This window comes from Hirundo rustica, chromosome 7 (assembly GCF_015227805.2).
Source record: "Hirundo rustica isolate bHirRus1 chromosome 7, bHirRus1.pri.v3, whole genome shotgun sequence".
Lineage (NCBI taxonomy): Eukaryota > Metazoa > Chordata > Aves > Passeriformes > Hirundinidae > Hirundo > Hirundo rustica.
The window spans coordinates 24,671,107-24,688,312 of record NC_053456.1 but is presented as its reverse complement, the minus strand read 5'-3'; the positions used below and the strand labels follow the sequence as shown (position 1 = coordinate 24,688,312).

The 17,206-nt window shown below is 38.0% G+C and overlaps 1 protein-coding gene across 3 annotated transcripts in view; it reads left to right on the top strand.

Annotated features, from left to right (window-relative positions):
- RAPH1 (Ras association (RalGDS/AF-6) and pleckstrin homology domains 1) overlaps positions 1–17,206 on the top strand; it is an 87,266-nt gene that overhangs the window by 20,049 nt on the left and 50,011 nt on the right. For all 3 annotated transcript variants that reach the window (XM_040068992.2, XM_058421290.1, XM_058421291.1), the window contains exons 2-4: positions 11,852–11,971; positions 15,475–15,580; positions 16,376–16,890. In XM_040068992.2, the coding sequence (XP_039924926.1) occupies positions 11,852–11,971; positions 15,475–15,580; positions 16,376–16,890 (741 nt within the window). The remainder of the gene's footprint in view (positions 1–11,851; positions 11,972–15,474; positions 15,581–16,375; positions 16,891–17,206) is intronic.

Sequence of the window (17,206 nt, the reverse complement as noted above, 5' to 3'; positions counted from 1 at the left end):
ATGAACCCTAAAGAGTGTGTTTGCTCTAAAATGTGCCCAGTCACAGGACGATCTATTGTTGCTTGCTTTCTGTTGCACCAGAAAGACTGTTTGGAGTGTTGAGTGAGTTTTCTGATAGTTTAGAAGATTGAGCGGGCTTAGTGATGTTCTGGAGCAATATGTTGATGGCTGGGGAGGAAAGAGATTTCTTCCTTTTCACAACAGCAATAAGCTATTAGCCTGGCTCAAGCTTTAATGTGTAAGTTGTTGGTTTAGACTGGAGGAGTGAGAGCTTAAAAAGAAATAAGAAAACGTCAAGAAAGTTTGTAGAGAATTTTTCCAAAAACTCCTTTGAAAACTACTGTAGAAAGTTTACCCTGGAATATAAAGATAACTTCACAATTTTATTCCTTCTGAGCCAGTTGTGTCAGTGTTTTCTAAATGCAAAGAAAGCTTCCATCCAAAATGTGTTGTGGTTTCGTTCTGTTGGTTTAGTTGTTTTTTGTTTGTGGGTTTGGTTGTTTGTTTTTTTTTTGTTTTTTTTTGTTTTTGTTTTTGTGGTGGTTTTTGTTTGGTTTGGTTTGGGTTGGGTTTTTTTTTTGGTTTTTGTTTGTTTTTTTTTTAATATTCTGCAGCACTTAGATGCTGATAACAATAAGAAATGGACTGAATTTCACAAATCCATGGCTAGAAAGTGTGTGTAGATTTACTCAGCTGATTATAGTTTGGGGTGTATTTGATGAATGCATTGGTCCTGCAGAGCAATGAAGGTATTTGCCATTGGCATGTTTCTGAGAATAGGGCAAATGCAAGGATTTGCTTCTGGAAGTGCTGTAGCATTTTGGTGCTCAGCTTCTTCATCTGAACAGATGGTGTATTTATCCAAGGGGAGGACAGGAAGGAAGGAGGAAGAATGTGCTGCAGCCCCTCCTTTCCTATGTGACTGGAATTCTTGGGTAAGCACATCCCAGTGTGTGTTTCCAGGTGAATTTGTTTCTGGAGGGGCAAGCACAAATGATCTCCAACCTTTGGCATGTCACAGAGCCTGCTCCCAGATTTGCTCTTCATGGGAAGCTTGAATGTGGGATGTAGAAATGATTTTGAAAGTTACTCCCCTGTCTATCTTGAGAAATAGATAAGTTATATTCACCTGTAGCTTCTCAGTGAGTAGCATGTTCCAAATCCAGCATGATGGCAGAGAGCCCCTCTGGCTGCCAGGTTGGCAGTCAAAGAGCAGCGGCTGCCGAAAGAAATCGTCCTGCCTTTTGCTGCTGCGTGTTCTGTGGGAGGGTGCTCTGTGCTAAAGCCCAGGAGCTGTCCTGCAGAGTACCATTCTTAACTGCTTGGAAGCTGCTGGGCCCTCGAGGTTCCCAGTTCAGCAGTGAGAGGAGGGTATCTGTCCCCAGACTGATGACTGCCATGAGGGATCTAGTTCCTGTCTCTCTGAATTTGTGTCTCTCAGCATGGAAATGAGAATAGTATATAGTATTTTTCAGTCAGTGTGACCCTTCCTTAGAAGTCCTGATGTTGAAAAAAAGCTCATTCATTTTTGTTGTATTTTAAAAAGGAAAGTTGCTCATAAAACAAGTTCCTGTTACTTTAAGATGGCTTTGTATCAATCCGATCTAAGAAATGTTACTTTTAAAAACATCTTTTTTGTAAACTTTAAGATTAATTTTGTCAGCATATGCTGTTCTTTTTTCTTTTCATCTCAATCTGTCCTACCTTTACCGCAGCATCCGACTTGGGTAGGAGATACAAATAATCATATACTAAGTGACAGAATTTCCAAGCATGTTTGTAAGCAAAACATAAAGTGAAACATAATGCACAGCATATATGTATCTGTGTGTATAATAGCTGCTCTGAGCCACCTGCTTAGGATTATCCTTCACCGAATTGAAAATCTCATTAGTTTAAATGTTTGAGGAAAGATAATTTTTTCGGAAGAAAATTTTAAACTTACGATTTTAAGTGGCAGTATGGAGTCTGCTGATTTACTTGATTATTTCCTCCTTCTCCCCCCTGCCCCCTGTTCCAGTAGCAAAACACTCTGTCTTTAGTTTTCATATGCAAGAAAAGCTTCATTCACAAAGCTACCAAGTGTGGTGGCAGCAGACTTTACAGTAGTTGTTTATGTGACTCCATTGCTGAGCTGCTTAGACAAGGTCTCTGCAACTTAAGATCTGAACAGCATTTCTCAGGAATGCTGGCCTAATCCCATGAGTTTAAATATTTCTGTTTAAAGTCCTCCTTTAACAAAACCCAGCTGTCAGCTCCATCTTCTGTGATTCTTTTACTTTATAGAAGTTTCATATTTGCTTCCCCAGTGGCATAACTTACACTGTATTTTTTTCCTTTTTGCTATGGAAGGTAATTTCCTTACTTTTTCAGGAATGTGTTCTTTAAAACATTGATTCTGTGGTAAATATTTACATTTGGTCTTAATCTTGAGGCAATTAAATTCCAGATAAAGTCTTTTGGTATGCATCAGTTGGTGTTAACTGGCTTTTAGACTTCTCTAACCTTTGACATAGCAAAACTTCCTTATGTTGAGGCTGCTTTCTTGCTTTAAATGCTTTTTTTCTGAGGGAGTGGTACCCAGTAGTGTTTCTCTCTGGTGTTTCTCCCTGCTTCCCTCCCTCACTTTCGGGTGCCAAGATTTATTTAGAAACTGAAATAATACAGCTTTTCAGTTTGAACATATATCTTCAGAGAATATCTTAAGTAGACAAAATTAATTTTAATTTTTTTAAAATAGTTTCAGAAGGCTTATAAGCTAGAGATTAAGGTCAGTGCTCAGTAGGCAAGGTTTAGTTTCGTGTTGGCAGCCTGTGACAAATGTCATAGCTCTGTACTTCCAATTGCTGATGCTGGTTTGAGCTATTATGTGGACTTCTTTTCACCTTTTTTTCTGGAGGTCTGTAAGTAGTGAAATACGCCTCTTCACAATGTAGTCTTAATTCTTACCAGGAAACCTACATTGCCTTCCAGCCTGTTCAGCTGAGGTTAGTGGAAAGAACATATACCCTGACATAAAAGCAACCTGTGAAGAATGTTGTTTATTTGTCATAGCTAAAGCATTACTCATCTGTTTTTTGAGCCATGGTTCATAGACTGCCTCTAGATCCTTGTGGAAAGGGATTTAATAACTGCTTCTGAGCCTAGGTAGTACCCACATCATACAGATTGCCAGTGTCTGCTGTGGTATCTTAAGTGAGCATTGCCATGATGCTGATTTTTAACCTTTGAGAGGGTGCCTTGAACAAAAATTAGTTTTAACTGTACTAAAGCATGGAGTAGCTCAGTCTTATGAGGAAGTACTCTAACCTGCATTGTAATTGGACCCATGACATTAGTGAGTTGCTTACATTTCCCCTGTCCCGGTTGGTTTGATCATTCATTTATATAATTTATAACAGTAAGCACTGTTGAGATGTTCAACTTCTATAGATAGTTGACAGTTGCTTGCTTTATTTTGCTTTCTTATAGTTGAAAGGCAGCTTAGTGTATGCATAAAAATTAGTTCCTCTGAATATTTATTCCTGGTGGAAAAAGACCCCCCTGGCACAATAGACCAGTCTGTAAAAGGATGTGAATTTTTGAGTGGTTGGTTGGCTGATGCTTCTTCTCAAGTGCAGGGTGATCCTGCAAGTGCTGCTGTTAGCCTGGTGATTGTTATTATTGAACTATTATCCATAGCTACAGGAATATTTGGGTATTCCCTGAGATCTGTGCATAAGGCCAAATACTACAAAAAAATTCATACCTATTCTTAGTCTGCTTGTTCATATTTATTATTCTTTTTTGGGCATCATTCCAAAGACAAAACTGAATGCAAAGAGATGCTGCCGTAGTATTTGCGTTACAATAACCACACGATGAAGATTCTGGAAAACTGGCGCTAATGCAGTTTCAAAGTATATGTCCGCCTACTGAGGACAGGCTATACACTAGTCTCAGCTGGTAAATCTAAGATGTTGGCTTCTGCAAGTAGTGAGTGTTATTTTACGGTGTGTTACTGTACTCTATACTTGAAAAATACTTTAGCTAAGGCAAGTTTTGTTTTTATGATCTAAATATTTTTTACTGTTGTCTTCATAAAGACTGTTCAGTGAGACATGATGTAGTCGAGGATGCTCTTTTTATGGGAATTAATTTAATGTCCACTTGGGTACTCTGGCTGGAATCTTGGTTCAGGAAATGGGATACAGTGATTGATAAAGCCCCTTCTTTTCAAGGCAGCATCTGTTTGGCTAGATGTGAGTCAGGCACTGAAATATATTGGAGGGAATAAAGGTTTTACTGTGTGCCTTCGCAACAGCGCAAATTTCAAATGCAGTTAGTCTTGTAGTGACATTTCGGTAATTTTGGTGCTTCAGTTATACAGGAAAGAAGATCTTAGAAATGTATTTCAATATATGAGGAGGCACACTTTGGGGACTAATTTAAAATTTCAGGTTGCAATTATGAAAAGGTAGAGTCAATATAAAGTAATAATAATACAAAGAGCTTAAAATCAGAAACCAACCCTAGCTTAAAATCAGAAACCAACCCTATGAAATACAGGGTATTCTACTTGATGCACTTTTCTTTTTATCTCTCAGAGCTTTCATGCAAGGAAGGGGTGGATGGGTAGGTGTTTTGTGAGTGGTTTTGCTGTGGCACATCAGAATTATTTCCCACTACTAGAAATCCAAGATGATGAAGTAAACATTCCGTTATCTTCAGTGTATTTATTTCAGGAAATTCTGTGTGCTAGTGTCCACTAAAGTTAGAGGGGGAGTGTACAAGTTCTACTTAAATACAAAGTGAGCTCAAAGGATGTGAATATGGAAAATTACTATTTCTTCATTGTGCTAGCCAAAAAGAGCTTGATTCTTTCATATTGTGAAGAATGCTTACTGAGTTGTCATATCTGTCTGCTTTGTTCTAAAGGTTCTGTATTAAGTCTTTGGAGGACCAGGGACAACTGTGATATGTTTCACTTTCCTGGTTAGAATCTCGGGGGGTGGTTGTTGAACAGTCTGTTAGAATCTGAAAGGGATAAGCGTGCTCTTACGAACAGCACCAAGTTTCAGGGTAAAACCTGTGTTTGCTGTACACAGCACTGATGTGTTCTGGGGGATTCCAGAAGCAGTGAGACAATTTGCTTTGATGTTACAATCCAGTATCTGGTGAAGATTTTTTTTTTTTTTCTCCTTCCAGTTGCTTTTTGAAACAATTGTTTCATTAGCCATTGTTAAAATGTAAGTTATGTGTTCACTTGTGTGCTATAAATATTTATATAACAAACTTATAAATAATGTAAAGAAAAATATTTTTATGAGCTTAGTGAAAAAGGTTGTTGTTTGACTGGGCTCGAAATACAAACAACTGGAGGCAAATGCAAGTTCTTGCACAGGCATGTTCCTAATTTTAAGAGGAGCATTAGAAATCACACTGTGGATGTTTGAATAACTGTTACTTTCAGCAGCCTTAGTTGATCTTTTATTAAAACTGTAGCCTGTGTGCAGTTCAAAACATGCATTTTCAGACAGCAGATTTCTTTTTTGTGGTTTCAAAGGTATATTTTTGTATGTTGCACAGATCAGTGGGCGAAGGAGGGAATATTGTGGACTGTCCAGTTTTGCATCTCCCAGTTAAACCTGAAAATAAGACCATAAAGTGAGGATGCCTGGTTTGCAGACTTGCTGCAGTTCTGCAGTCCATATCAACTGCGTGACATAAAGTAAAAGTCTTGAAAAGAAATATGCTCAAATTGTACATAGCTCTTAAACTCTTTCACCGTGTTCTGGAATTGTCTTTCTTCTCAGTTGCTCTGAATAAGTCTTGTACATTGCCTATTCTGCTCTTGACTTCCTCTGTTTGAAGAATAGTAGTTATTGCTCAAGTACAATGACCTATTTTAATTTTGAAGAACCGCTTAACCCATGTGTGTAAACATCTGTTTCTTTTTTTTGCCAATGCTATTTCCAAATTTCTACTAATTAGTTTTTTTTAAAAAAAATAAGCGTGGAATTAAATAAAAACAATTTTCCAGAGCAATACTGAGTCCCTTCCTTCCTTAATGGTTGGAATGTAGTTGAGCTGTACAGATCAATTGAATTGTGGCAGATAATGTGTAGATGTAAAGAAAAACACCTTCATCAGCTAGGGAGTAAGGGAAGAAAGGCAGGAAATAGATATTAGACTTAAATCTAAAGTTGTCACAGTAATGATGAATGCTTTATACACCTTAATTATATCTGCAGTCTATTGACATGTGACTGGTTTTTGTGAAACTTCTATTGATGTCCAGGATTTCAGAAGATCGCCACAGTATTTCAGAGTATTGGTTATGAAATGTCTCTTTGCTTTTAATGAAGAGTCTGAAGATTTATCTTGTATCAGACATTCGGTGTGTTTTCACCTTGTTTTGTTAATGCCAAGTCTGGAAAACTATTGCCTGAAGCATGGTTTTAAAAAAAAAGAAAAATGAAATTCCAAGTTGGGTAAAAACAACATATTGAAACAGACTTTCACTTGACAGAAGATTTTTTCATTTGAATTCTTTGGCTGACAGATTTGTATCTCGGTTTTTGAATTTGAGAGGCATTGGAATGTCTGTGCTGCAGAAGCCTTGGGATGTATTCAGCTATTACTATGCTATTTGTAGCTTAAAGAAAACAAATGCTCTTTTGTTCAGGTCTTCATCTAGATTACTTTTAACATAAACTGGGTTATAGAACATTGGATAATGCACAAAGGGCTTCCTATAACTTTCTAATCCTCCTCCAAATACCTTCTTCTGGAGTAATTATTTTCAGAATACTTTATGCTTATTAAGAAGAAACACAGAAATACTAAAGCAAGTGATCTGCACTGCCATTGGCTTTTAATTTAATACTGCTGCAGTATTAAATTCAAAGAGGAGTGTTAGTGTCAGTTACAGCGTAAGAATCTCTGACTGGGAAGTGTGCCAGATCTGATTGGTCCCTGTCACATGGACAGAGTATTAATGTGATACAAAGAAATGTATGTGCTCAAAGTACTATCGTTATTTACCATGACGTTAATTATGGCAATGTCTAGAAACATGGAACAGGGATGTGAACTTTGCCTGTCAGTTTTGTGAAAGCATTTTAGGTTTTTTTTCTGTTCAAGTAGCCTTGTTTCTTTTAGCAGTCAGGTGAATGAATATTAGAGATGAAAACCTGTGAGAATCTTACTCTGATATTTATGTGTGTACTTTGTGCTTATGTGCTCATCTGGTATATTAGTGTAGCATTCTATGATAGACAACTTTTTAATAGAAATGGATATTGGCATAATAACACAAATGAAGGAACTTGGATATCCAGATGAGGTCTAGAGAGAGTATGTTTCCTAAACCAGAGTATGCTGTATGATACTTGAGGCTAGATTTTAAAATGCAGAACACCAGTTATTTCTTGAGATGGTGTTTCAAACGTTTGTGTCTTGTTTATTGCATCCCTAAAATAGCTTTATAACAGATTCAATGGTTGTTTTTAGAAGGCAAGTTGTTTTTTCAGGAACAAGCAGGACCTTGTACAAGCTTGTATTTAAATAGTAAGAAAGGCTGAAGGTGGAAACATCAGTTGCCTGAAAGATGGTATGTTGTCATTTTGGGGTTTTATGCTGTCAGTTGGTTTTGAACATTCTTAAGCGTCTCTAGTTCAAAACTCTTACTATACTGCTTCTGAAATTATAGTGAATAAACACATTCTTGTTGCCGACCCTTTATGCACATTTGTGTTTCCATTTGAACTCAGAATTCTATTTTTCTTTCTCTCAGTCGCTGCATCATCAGTGAATTGTGGTATAGAGAAAACCTGCAACTTAATTATTTTACAACTGCTTTTTTTTCCAGTGCAGATTATTTTCTTTATAAAGAGACATTGTTAATATAATAAAAAACTTCATTTGTCTCAATCAACTTGGTTGATTTAAGGTAGGAATTACTGTCTCAACATGCAAGTGTGCAGGATAGGGTCTCAGTGCAAGACACTTCCCTCTTGCCAGGGACAAGTGCGAGACACTTAAGATAACACTTTTGATAACTCTCTCCCAATGCTGTTGATATAAAGAAAACTGTTGCTTAGTTTCAGAATTCTGTGGTGGTGTCTTTTCTTGAAAATATTGAAATGGTATATCTGAAGCATTGCTCTTGGGCTTTTCATCTTTCCTCATGTTTTAATATCTCATGATTGTCCTGGCGTACTAAGAATATAAAAATCATCTTGAAAGAGTAAATCTTTCTGGTTTTTTCCCCCTAAAATGTTGGTGGCTTTTATTTCTTTATACTGTAATTTAAAGTAGTAGGTTATGGTTAAATGTTACAACTGGTAAACTCTAATGAAAGCCTTAATAATTTTTCATAATCTAGTATTAGAGTACTGTGCTTCATGCATTTAAAGGTAAAATCTAATGAACTGTTTCGGAAACTAGATCACTGACTTAGAGTGCTTATGAGTCTGCCTGTTTAAATTGCATTTCAAACAGACAGAATAGACTGTCACAGTCCATAGTGGATAATGAAATGATACATAGACCATGCTTTAGTGCAGGAAGCCTCACTTCCTCTTGAAAGACTACACTGTGGTGATACCAGATTTTATCTAGGCATCCCCGAATGATGCTGCTCATTTTCTTTACGTTCTACCTCGACATACACTTGAATGGAATAGAAGGTGAAGTGTTGAAAAATAACTTGAATCCTGAAGTTACTTTGGCCTGTCATCTGGTTTGAGCTAGAAATAAAAATAGAAATAAAAACTATTTAAAATCTGCTCCTCTGCAAATGTTTTAGGAATGTAAGTGACTTACTTTATGGCATCACATCAGAACCGTTATCCTTTCTCCATTTTTTACATCTAATTTGATTCCAAATTACTCCTTTAACAAAAAAAACCCAACCTAACAAAACACATGCAACCTCTCACCCCTTATGCTGGTTTTATTTCTTGTTATAAAGATGTATCCTTAGAAAGGTGTGATAACTCCCACTTCGATCATAATGTGCTAAAGTGCAGTGTATGTTTGCTGTCATCAATAACAGTGAGAAAGAAAATGGCTATAAAAAGGAAAATTAGAAGTTTTTGATTGGAATGTGCACTCTTTTCTGAAGTGGTTAATGTTTTGAGTTCTTGTGCCAAGAAATTCATATACTGCTTTCGGAACATTTTGTCTCTGCCCTCATTTATTGAATTAATTCTTTAATTAATGTCCTTGGGGATATCTTCCAGTTGTGAAACTTGTACTAAGATTTCCTTTTACAGAACTTGTGACTTAATATTAGCTGTTTCTGAAGTGAGACACTAACCTCTGTGTGCCTTTTGCAAGTAAATGTTGACAGGCTCATAGGAAATGCAGCTGATGTTAGGAAGCTTGGGTGGGGACTACAAGGAGCTGGCAAGTACTACGGGGTTCAGTGCCAGACATGCTGACACAACAGTACTTCACTTGTAAAAGTTTTCTTTAGGCTGCTAATTCAGTCTTCAGAGTAACTGGAACCAAAGCAGTGTCTCTGATGCCAAGTTAAAATAGCTAAAGGAACATTTTATGAGGAATTAAGAATGCTTTCCATGGCTTAGATCCTCAGAAATATTGGTAAAAAGAGCAAGCTTTTTCTCTTTATGAAAGGGTGAGTTATGAACAGTGCCATGTAATGAATGCACTGCAAAACAAGTCCATCTAACTAGAGTAAGTGTCAAAAACAGCTCAAAGAGGAAAAGGCTAGCATTGTAAAGTATCTGTAAATACTGTGCTCTGAGTGGCTTATATCACAGAGTCTATGTATCTGATTTGCCAGTTCATAATCATATTTCATAAAGCACCCATTTTAATAGCTTCCTGTAGCTTTTGAATAAAAATTTCTTTTCTTCAAATGTATCTAGATGTTGAGAAATGCTATGTGAGCACTTCTACAGCAGTTTGACCATGTCACCTTAAGTGTAATGTGGTTTTGAGTTTACAGAATTTCTGGTCCATGTAAGAGCCTAAGAAGTAGTAAAGGAAAGCTTTGAAGGGGGATAAAAGTGGAATACAGCTTAGGTTTGCTTTGCAGAAGTTCAGGCAGAGTGTGAGTTGCTGCTACCATGCTGTCTCCAGTTTTGTATGTGGGAGGGCTTGCGGGAGGCATCATGGAGAGGAATCTTGCCGGGGAAGGCATGCCTGGCTTACAGAATATAAAATCTGCTGCAGTCTTGGTGGAAGGATGCAGCAGTATTACATAAGCATATTAAAACAAGGTTTTATTTTAATTTCATTGTCACCCTTAGATTTTAGGAAGTGCTTCCTTTCATTCCTTAGAGTGCAGGACTCAAGGCGAGTGTTGGAAGAAAGGAGATTCAGATGGTGAATTTAATCTGTTCAGTGTCTGTGCAGTGCAGTGTGCCATGACAAGCTGGCTCTAATGTTATTGCCTCTTTTAAAGTAGGCACATGCATTGTGCTCTCCCACGAAAGTAGAAGTTCGGGTGGTGGACTGAATCAGCTTTGCCTAGAGCAACTGGATGGCAGTATCCTGAATCCATGGGAGATGTTGGCTTCTGCAGACCTCAGAATTACAGATCACCTCTGAAGTCTCCTCTGACCTATTTTATCAAGTTACAATGAAATAAAAGCAATATGTAATAATAAGGAAAGACTTCTTTTTAAATCTTGGAGGGTTTTTTTGCATAAAAACCTGTCATATAAAATAAAAAGTGGATTGAGCAATTTTTTTCTCTGAGATCACCTTGATCATTTTTCATAACATCCCTTATCAGTTTGAATGCGCGATGTTGGACATTGATGTCTTTCAGACGAAGATTTGTCTTCTCCTGAAGAGTAGCACCTAGGTAATTTTTAAATCTACAAAATGTAAGCTGCTGCTTTCTGAAAGCTACGTAGCAAGTAACTATGTAGCCCATGAATTGACAAAATCAAGCTGTTCAACTCACCATTGATTTTTTTGTGTAGCTGTTCCTGGGGATATGTTCTCATGTGTCTCTGCACATTCTGTAGCACATCTCTGAAGTTTACCTTCTGTACTGCCTGATTGATTCCAAATTACCTAGATTGTTGCCCCTCCTTCCTGAACAAGATCCCGTCTTTTCCAGTATGAGTGTACATAGAAAGGCCCTGTGTGTCTTAGCTCCATAAAAGTGGCTGGAGGACATTTGGAAGAGAGATTTAGACAAAAGGTTATTTTTCTTTGAGATAATAACAGATGATAAACTGTGGAGAACATTGTCCTTATCTTGGTCACAAATTTGTTGAATGAAGGAGAATCTGAGAGATGTTATGGTGACTCTTTGCTTCCAGAGAGAAGTTCCTTTGTTGAATAAAAATTGTGCAGTGTTCTGGTCAGTGTCCAAGATTTGAAATGTCTCTGAGGATGTATTGCTGACATTCTCTATGGCCTGTTTAAGCATTTCTGTTTACAGATTTGTAGAGTGATCTATTTGCTGTGCAGTGAGACTGCGCTTCCTGTGGTTGAATGGTGTTGCTTAACTGTGGTCAGCTGAATTCCTTGGACAGGAGTTGGATTTTTCTAATGTAATGTCAGTAGATTTTGCCAACAATAGCTGGCAGTGAAGACACATGCAAGGCCAGCATGAATTTCTGATGGTATATTAGATATTGTGAACTCTGTTCTTGATAATTTTCTGCATCCTTCTGGCAAAAGTGAGCTGCAAAAATGGCTTTGCAATTACCTATTACAACTTCCATACTAAGTCTTTACTAGTAAGCAGTTTATGGATAGAGTTTATGGATGGACATTTGCTTTGATTTAGGAATACTTCCAGAAACGTAGTAGCTGACACCAGTTTTCTTAGACACTGATAAGAAAGTTTGAGTATCAAACTTTTTTTTTTTCCCCCCAGATGGAGCAATTGTCAGATGAAGAGCTTGACCATGGTGCAGAAGAAGATAGTGATAAAGAAGATCAGGATCTCGACAAGATGTTTGGGGCCTGGCTGGGTGAACTGGACAAACTCACACAGGTGAGGGAGGTTTCTGTCATCTCAGAGAATCATTTTTTTTTAGTATTATGTTTCTTTTCAGTTGGATGTCAACTGCTTGACACTGCCACTTGCAGCAAGGCAGACTGTAGCCTGTGACCAGTTCAGTAATCTTTAAAGGTTTGTAAATTGGCTTGTTTCCCCCATCCTGAGGTTGTTATAGTCATTTTGCACAACATGCTAATTTGACTAACATGTTGTGCAAATGACTAACTATACACAAAGGGTATAGTTCCTTCCAAGAATTATAGAATTGGTATTTTGTCTTTATGTATGTAGAGCAGCACGGACTTCAGCTGATGAGAGATTGGCTGTGTCTCAAAGCATGTGGTTTGACACTGCCCAGCTGTGACAGCATTTATTTGTTGCACCTAAATAGCAATAAGAAAAATCTGTGAATTTTGCCACTGATGACATAATAAGGTACCCTGAAGCACCCTCAAGGACTCACCATTGTTGCAGGGTACTCTTCTTGTGTCAGTGAAGCAGCTGATAGGACTTCTTTTGGTCCTTCCTTCTTTCTAGTGCTTTTCCTTTGCTTCACAGTCAGATACTGCATTTTGCATGGTGTGCTGCACTCCTGGGGTGATCAGCCATATCTTGGTGACTGCCTGCAGGGGGTGTTTTAGCTGTGTGATCTGCTCTTCCTGAATAACATATTTAATCTTCTCCCTGTTTGTCCTGTAGAATTAAGCAAAGGTATGATACCCGAAGGTTCATTAAGCTAGAGAAGAGGAAGTTTTTCTCATCTTCATCTTACCTGAAGACTGAAGGAAAATTGAGCTAATCACGTAACAGGATTTCTAATTCGGGCTCATCTCTGTTACTGTCTCTGCTAGCAAGTTCTAAATGTATATAGCACGATAGGAGAAAATTATTCTTTTTGCTGGGTTCACACATGCAGGGCAATAAAGAATCCTGCCTTCTGAGATGAGTGGAAGAGTGTGGCATGAATCTGTATATACTAATTCTTGCTGGTTTTTAACTTACTTTGATGGGTTTTGTATGGTGTGGGCTATTTTGAAGGCATAGGCTTTGTTAATGGTCCTGAGTGAGAATATTCACAGAAGAGCACATGGATCTGAGACCCATTAAGCATTGCTTAATTTCAATTGTCCTGCAGACCTGTTGAGCCTCAGTGACAGCAAGATTCCCCATGTAACACATTCCACTCCAGGGGCAGCAGCTTCAGTTGCACTGCTGCTTGCTACTTATAAAAATCCTGGTATTTATTATAGCCATCATGTCAGCCATCATAACATAACAAAGCAATTCAATGGGTCTTAGACCCTTTGTTTTCTGCCCTATTTTTTTAAAGGTATGAGTAGCCTAGAAATATAAGAATACTTTACTTGGGGCTTATAGCTACACTATTGACACACGGACTTCAGGGTGATGTCTCAGTTTGTTGTTGGTCCCTGCAAATTTCTTAAAACCTACTAAGAGTTACTTAATGGTAGGACACAAGTTATTTTTTTCTTACCTACATATTGCTGTTCAAGACAGTCTGCAGTGTAGCCTGACAGTTGCCCTTCTATCTTTCGCAACTACTGAGAAAGGACATTTCCCCCAAAACTTTGAATGACCTCACATTGTTGTGTATAAACAAGTTAACAGAGTTGGTTGTTTCAGTTCATTTATTTGGACAATCATCAAATCTTCATGGGGCTGTTCCAATGAGGTCCCAATAAAGGAGGGTGATTAGAGTTAATGAGATCCAAAGTGCATTCTCCTGTAAGTTCAGCATTTGTTGCTGTTTATCAGCTTGACTTCAAGAGCACTAGAAGGAAAGGTTTTTGTCCCTGAGATCCTTCATCTTTAACTTCCTTTCAGATTGCCTAAATGTTTATTTTGAGGGGATTTAAAGTAAGACCCAGATGTAAGTGCTTCTTAAAAGATCTGAAATTGTTGAAATGCCCGTGGGAATCATTTGAATTCACTTTCCTTCTTTAACTCTTGGTCTAACAAAAGCATTATAAAGTCACAAAATCTGCAGCATGTGTGAGCAATGTTTGGTGTTGATGAAGAGTGTCTTAACATTTAATCTGCTTAAATTATCCTGCTGTATGGTGCAGGTTAAACAAAAAAAAAAAAAAAAAAACAAACCACACCCTTGCTTCTCATGATTATTTGGAATTAAGCTTTTGATGCTGTTGCAGTTTTTAGCAGTTCTCCAAACTGCTGGTTTAGCAATCTTATGTGTTATGGAGAATGTCCTCAGATAATAGTGAGGGCATATCACATGTGTGTCCAATGATCTGCAATAACTTTATTAAACCCATTAAGGTGCTTTTAACCAGAATATATTTGCTTCACAGGAAATCTTTTGTAGCAGTCTGTGGGTTCTGTCTGAAGGAATAGGGCCTAACTTGCTTCTTCAGTGTCCAGTTTCACTGATGTCTCTATAGTTATGGATATTTTTTTTTTTTTTAAGTCCAGGCCAAGCTGTGGAGAGAATGGAGCTCAGGAAGTATAAATATTATGGGGGAAAGTAGTGCATTTGATCTTTTTAAGAAATGCTTGAGTAAAGATGTAGAAAATGAACATAAGTTCAGGTGAGAAACTTTATTCTGTTGGAACTAGAAGATGCCTTTTCTTCAGGCAAACATATCTTCAGGGACTCTTTATCAGTACAAGCATTGCCTAATTTCAGATGTTCTGCAAGCCTGTTGAGTTTCAGTGACAGCAAGAGCTGGGTTCCCCACGTAACACATTCCACTCCAGGGCCAGCAGCTCCTGACCCTGTACTTCTTGGGTCAGCAGCTGGATCACAGTGCCCTACTGCTAGCTACTTACAAAAATCCTGGTATTTATTATAGTGCTACACCCATATTAGCCATCGTAACATGACAACTCAGTGTATTGGTAAGAAAGGTTTGGTTTTTTTAACCTGTGTAAATTTTCCTAAAAACAATGTGTCCTACATAAACTGGCCGGGGTTGGTTTTCATAACTTAATGTTACTCACATGAAAGACTATTGGAAAAAAAATTTGAATTTAGTGAATTTAAATCCCTGTTAATAAAATAGGATTATTCATTGAATGTTTTTAAGGGCTAATGCCATGATTATGATCATAAGCTAATGGTGGATATCTTAGACCTTACTTTAGACTCTTATCACAGTTTGAATGTTGTGCAGTTTCCTGCAGAGAAATAGTTATAGGTAAGTCAGCTGTCTGTTTCAAAATGACCTAGTGTCTAACACCACTCAAGAAAAAGGATTTGGAAAATGCTTCTCTCCTTCTGATTCTGAAAAAAAGCTGAATGTGTGTAACAACTTTTCTTCACTGCATATTTGAAGTTAAATCTCTGTGTTATGACGATGTTTGTTTTCAGTCTAAAGCCTGAAAAACAGGAGTGCTTTTATATATATCAGTAACTTTTGAAAAAATTCTCTTAGAGAAAATTAATTCTCATTCACCTGAAATTTGCTTGTCCAATTCCTTGTCAAGTTTTATTTTGCCCTTTTTTTGATTTTTTTCAGAGTTTGGATGCAGACAAGCCTGTGGCACCAGTGAAGAGGTCACCTCTCCGCCAGGAAACCAATCTTGCCAACTTCTCATATCGCTTCTCCATGTACAATTTGAATGGTTTGTTGAATTATTTATCACATATAGTTTAAGAAAAAAACCTATTTCAACTATAAATTAAAATATTGTAAAATATAAGAACACTTGAATGCACTTATAGCTGAGGTGAACATATTTGCTGAAGGCATTGCTTTCTGGTGTCCTTTTTTTTCAAGTATTTGAGTCTCCTAAAGCAGTATCTTTTACAACCCCTACTATCTGAGAGCTGTAGTGTAGTATTTGTATAAAAAAGCTTCTTCTGGGATCTGGTCTCATGAAAGAATGAATTAATCTGTTAACTGGGAAGAAAGAGCATCTTGTTTTACGGAACAGGATGCAGAAATATAGCTCCAGAATGCTTTCAGGATAAACAGAATGAAATTTTAATTTAAAGGTTTGAATATGTATACAGTATTTTTGTTTTGGTTTTGTTTTCTTAAAGCAGTTGCATTACTTTAGCAGAAAATGCTTACCAAAGCATCTATACTTTTTCAAAAAGTGAAGCATGATATTTACACAAATGCATTTTTACATTCTGTTCACAGGAAAGAAGCTTATACTTTTCAGATGTAATCTGAACTTTCATAGGCTTCTTTTGCTTACGCAAGAGTTTAACCTAAACAGTGTGAAAGTTGCACTGGTCAAAAAGAGTAGTGCAAATTAATTTCTGTTCAGCAGCGCACAGGTATTTTGCAGTACAAATGGGAAAAGAAAATACTGCTGCTTTGCTCTCTTAACCATTAAATTTGGTAACACGAAATGAGACGTTGCAAATGAAATAACTCTGCACGTACTGACAAGTCTTGTTTGTTGCAGAAGCCCTGAATCAGGGGGAGACGGTGGATCTGGATGCCCTCATGGCTGATCTGTGTTCCATAGAGCAGGAGCTCAGCAGCATCGGGTCTCATTCAGCAAACAATGCTGCAGTGAAACGCCTTGCCACAGAGCCCAAATCTCAGAAACCACCCGCTAGTCGACCTTCCACTAAGCACAGCAGCGTGAAAGGATTGTCCTCCTCTGCTAAGGTGACCAAACCCTCGCATGCCAACGTGTCTCTGGATGACATCACCGCACAGCTGGAGAAGGCCTCCTTGAGCATGGATGAAGCAGCCCAGCAGTCTGTTGCAGAGGACCCCAAGCCAGTGGTTGCTGCCCAGCACAGGAGGACGGCGTCTGCTGGCACGGTGAGCGACGCCGAGGTGCGCTCCATCAGTAACTCCTCCCGTTCCAGCGTGACCTCGGCAGCTTCCAGCATGGACTCCTTGGATATCGATAAGGTGACGAGACCTCAGGAACTGGACTTGACATCGCAAGGGCAGCCAATCACTGAGGTAGGGTGTCACTAATTCAAGACTTTGGTTTGGTTTGGGTTTTTCTCTTCAAACTTATGCCTCATTCCCCGTGCTGACACTCATAGCTGAACATCTGCAGTGCACTGGGATTGATCGAAGGCTTGCTTTTACAGGAACTGCATATGTTGTAGCCACTTGTTTCTCTGGTTTTGGTTCTGTCTGCAGGAAAACTTCTTTAAGAGAACGTGTTTTGGTTTTTGTAAGAGCTTTCCCCATCTCTTCCTCCTCTCAAGCCAATCATACATTTTAATGTTTTTATAGTTTATATTTTTATTCAAAGTAAACATCACATATT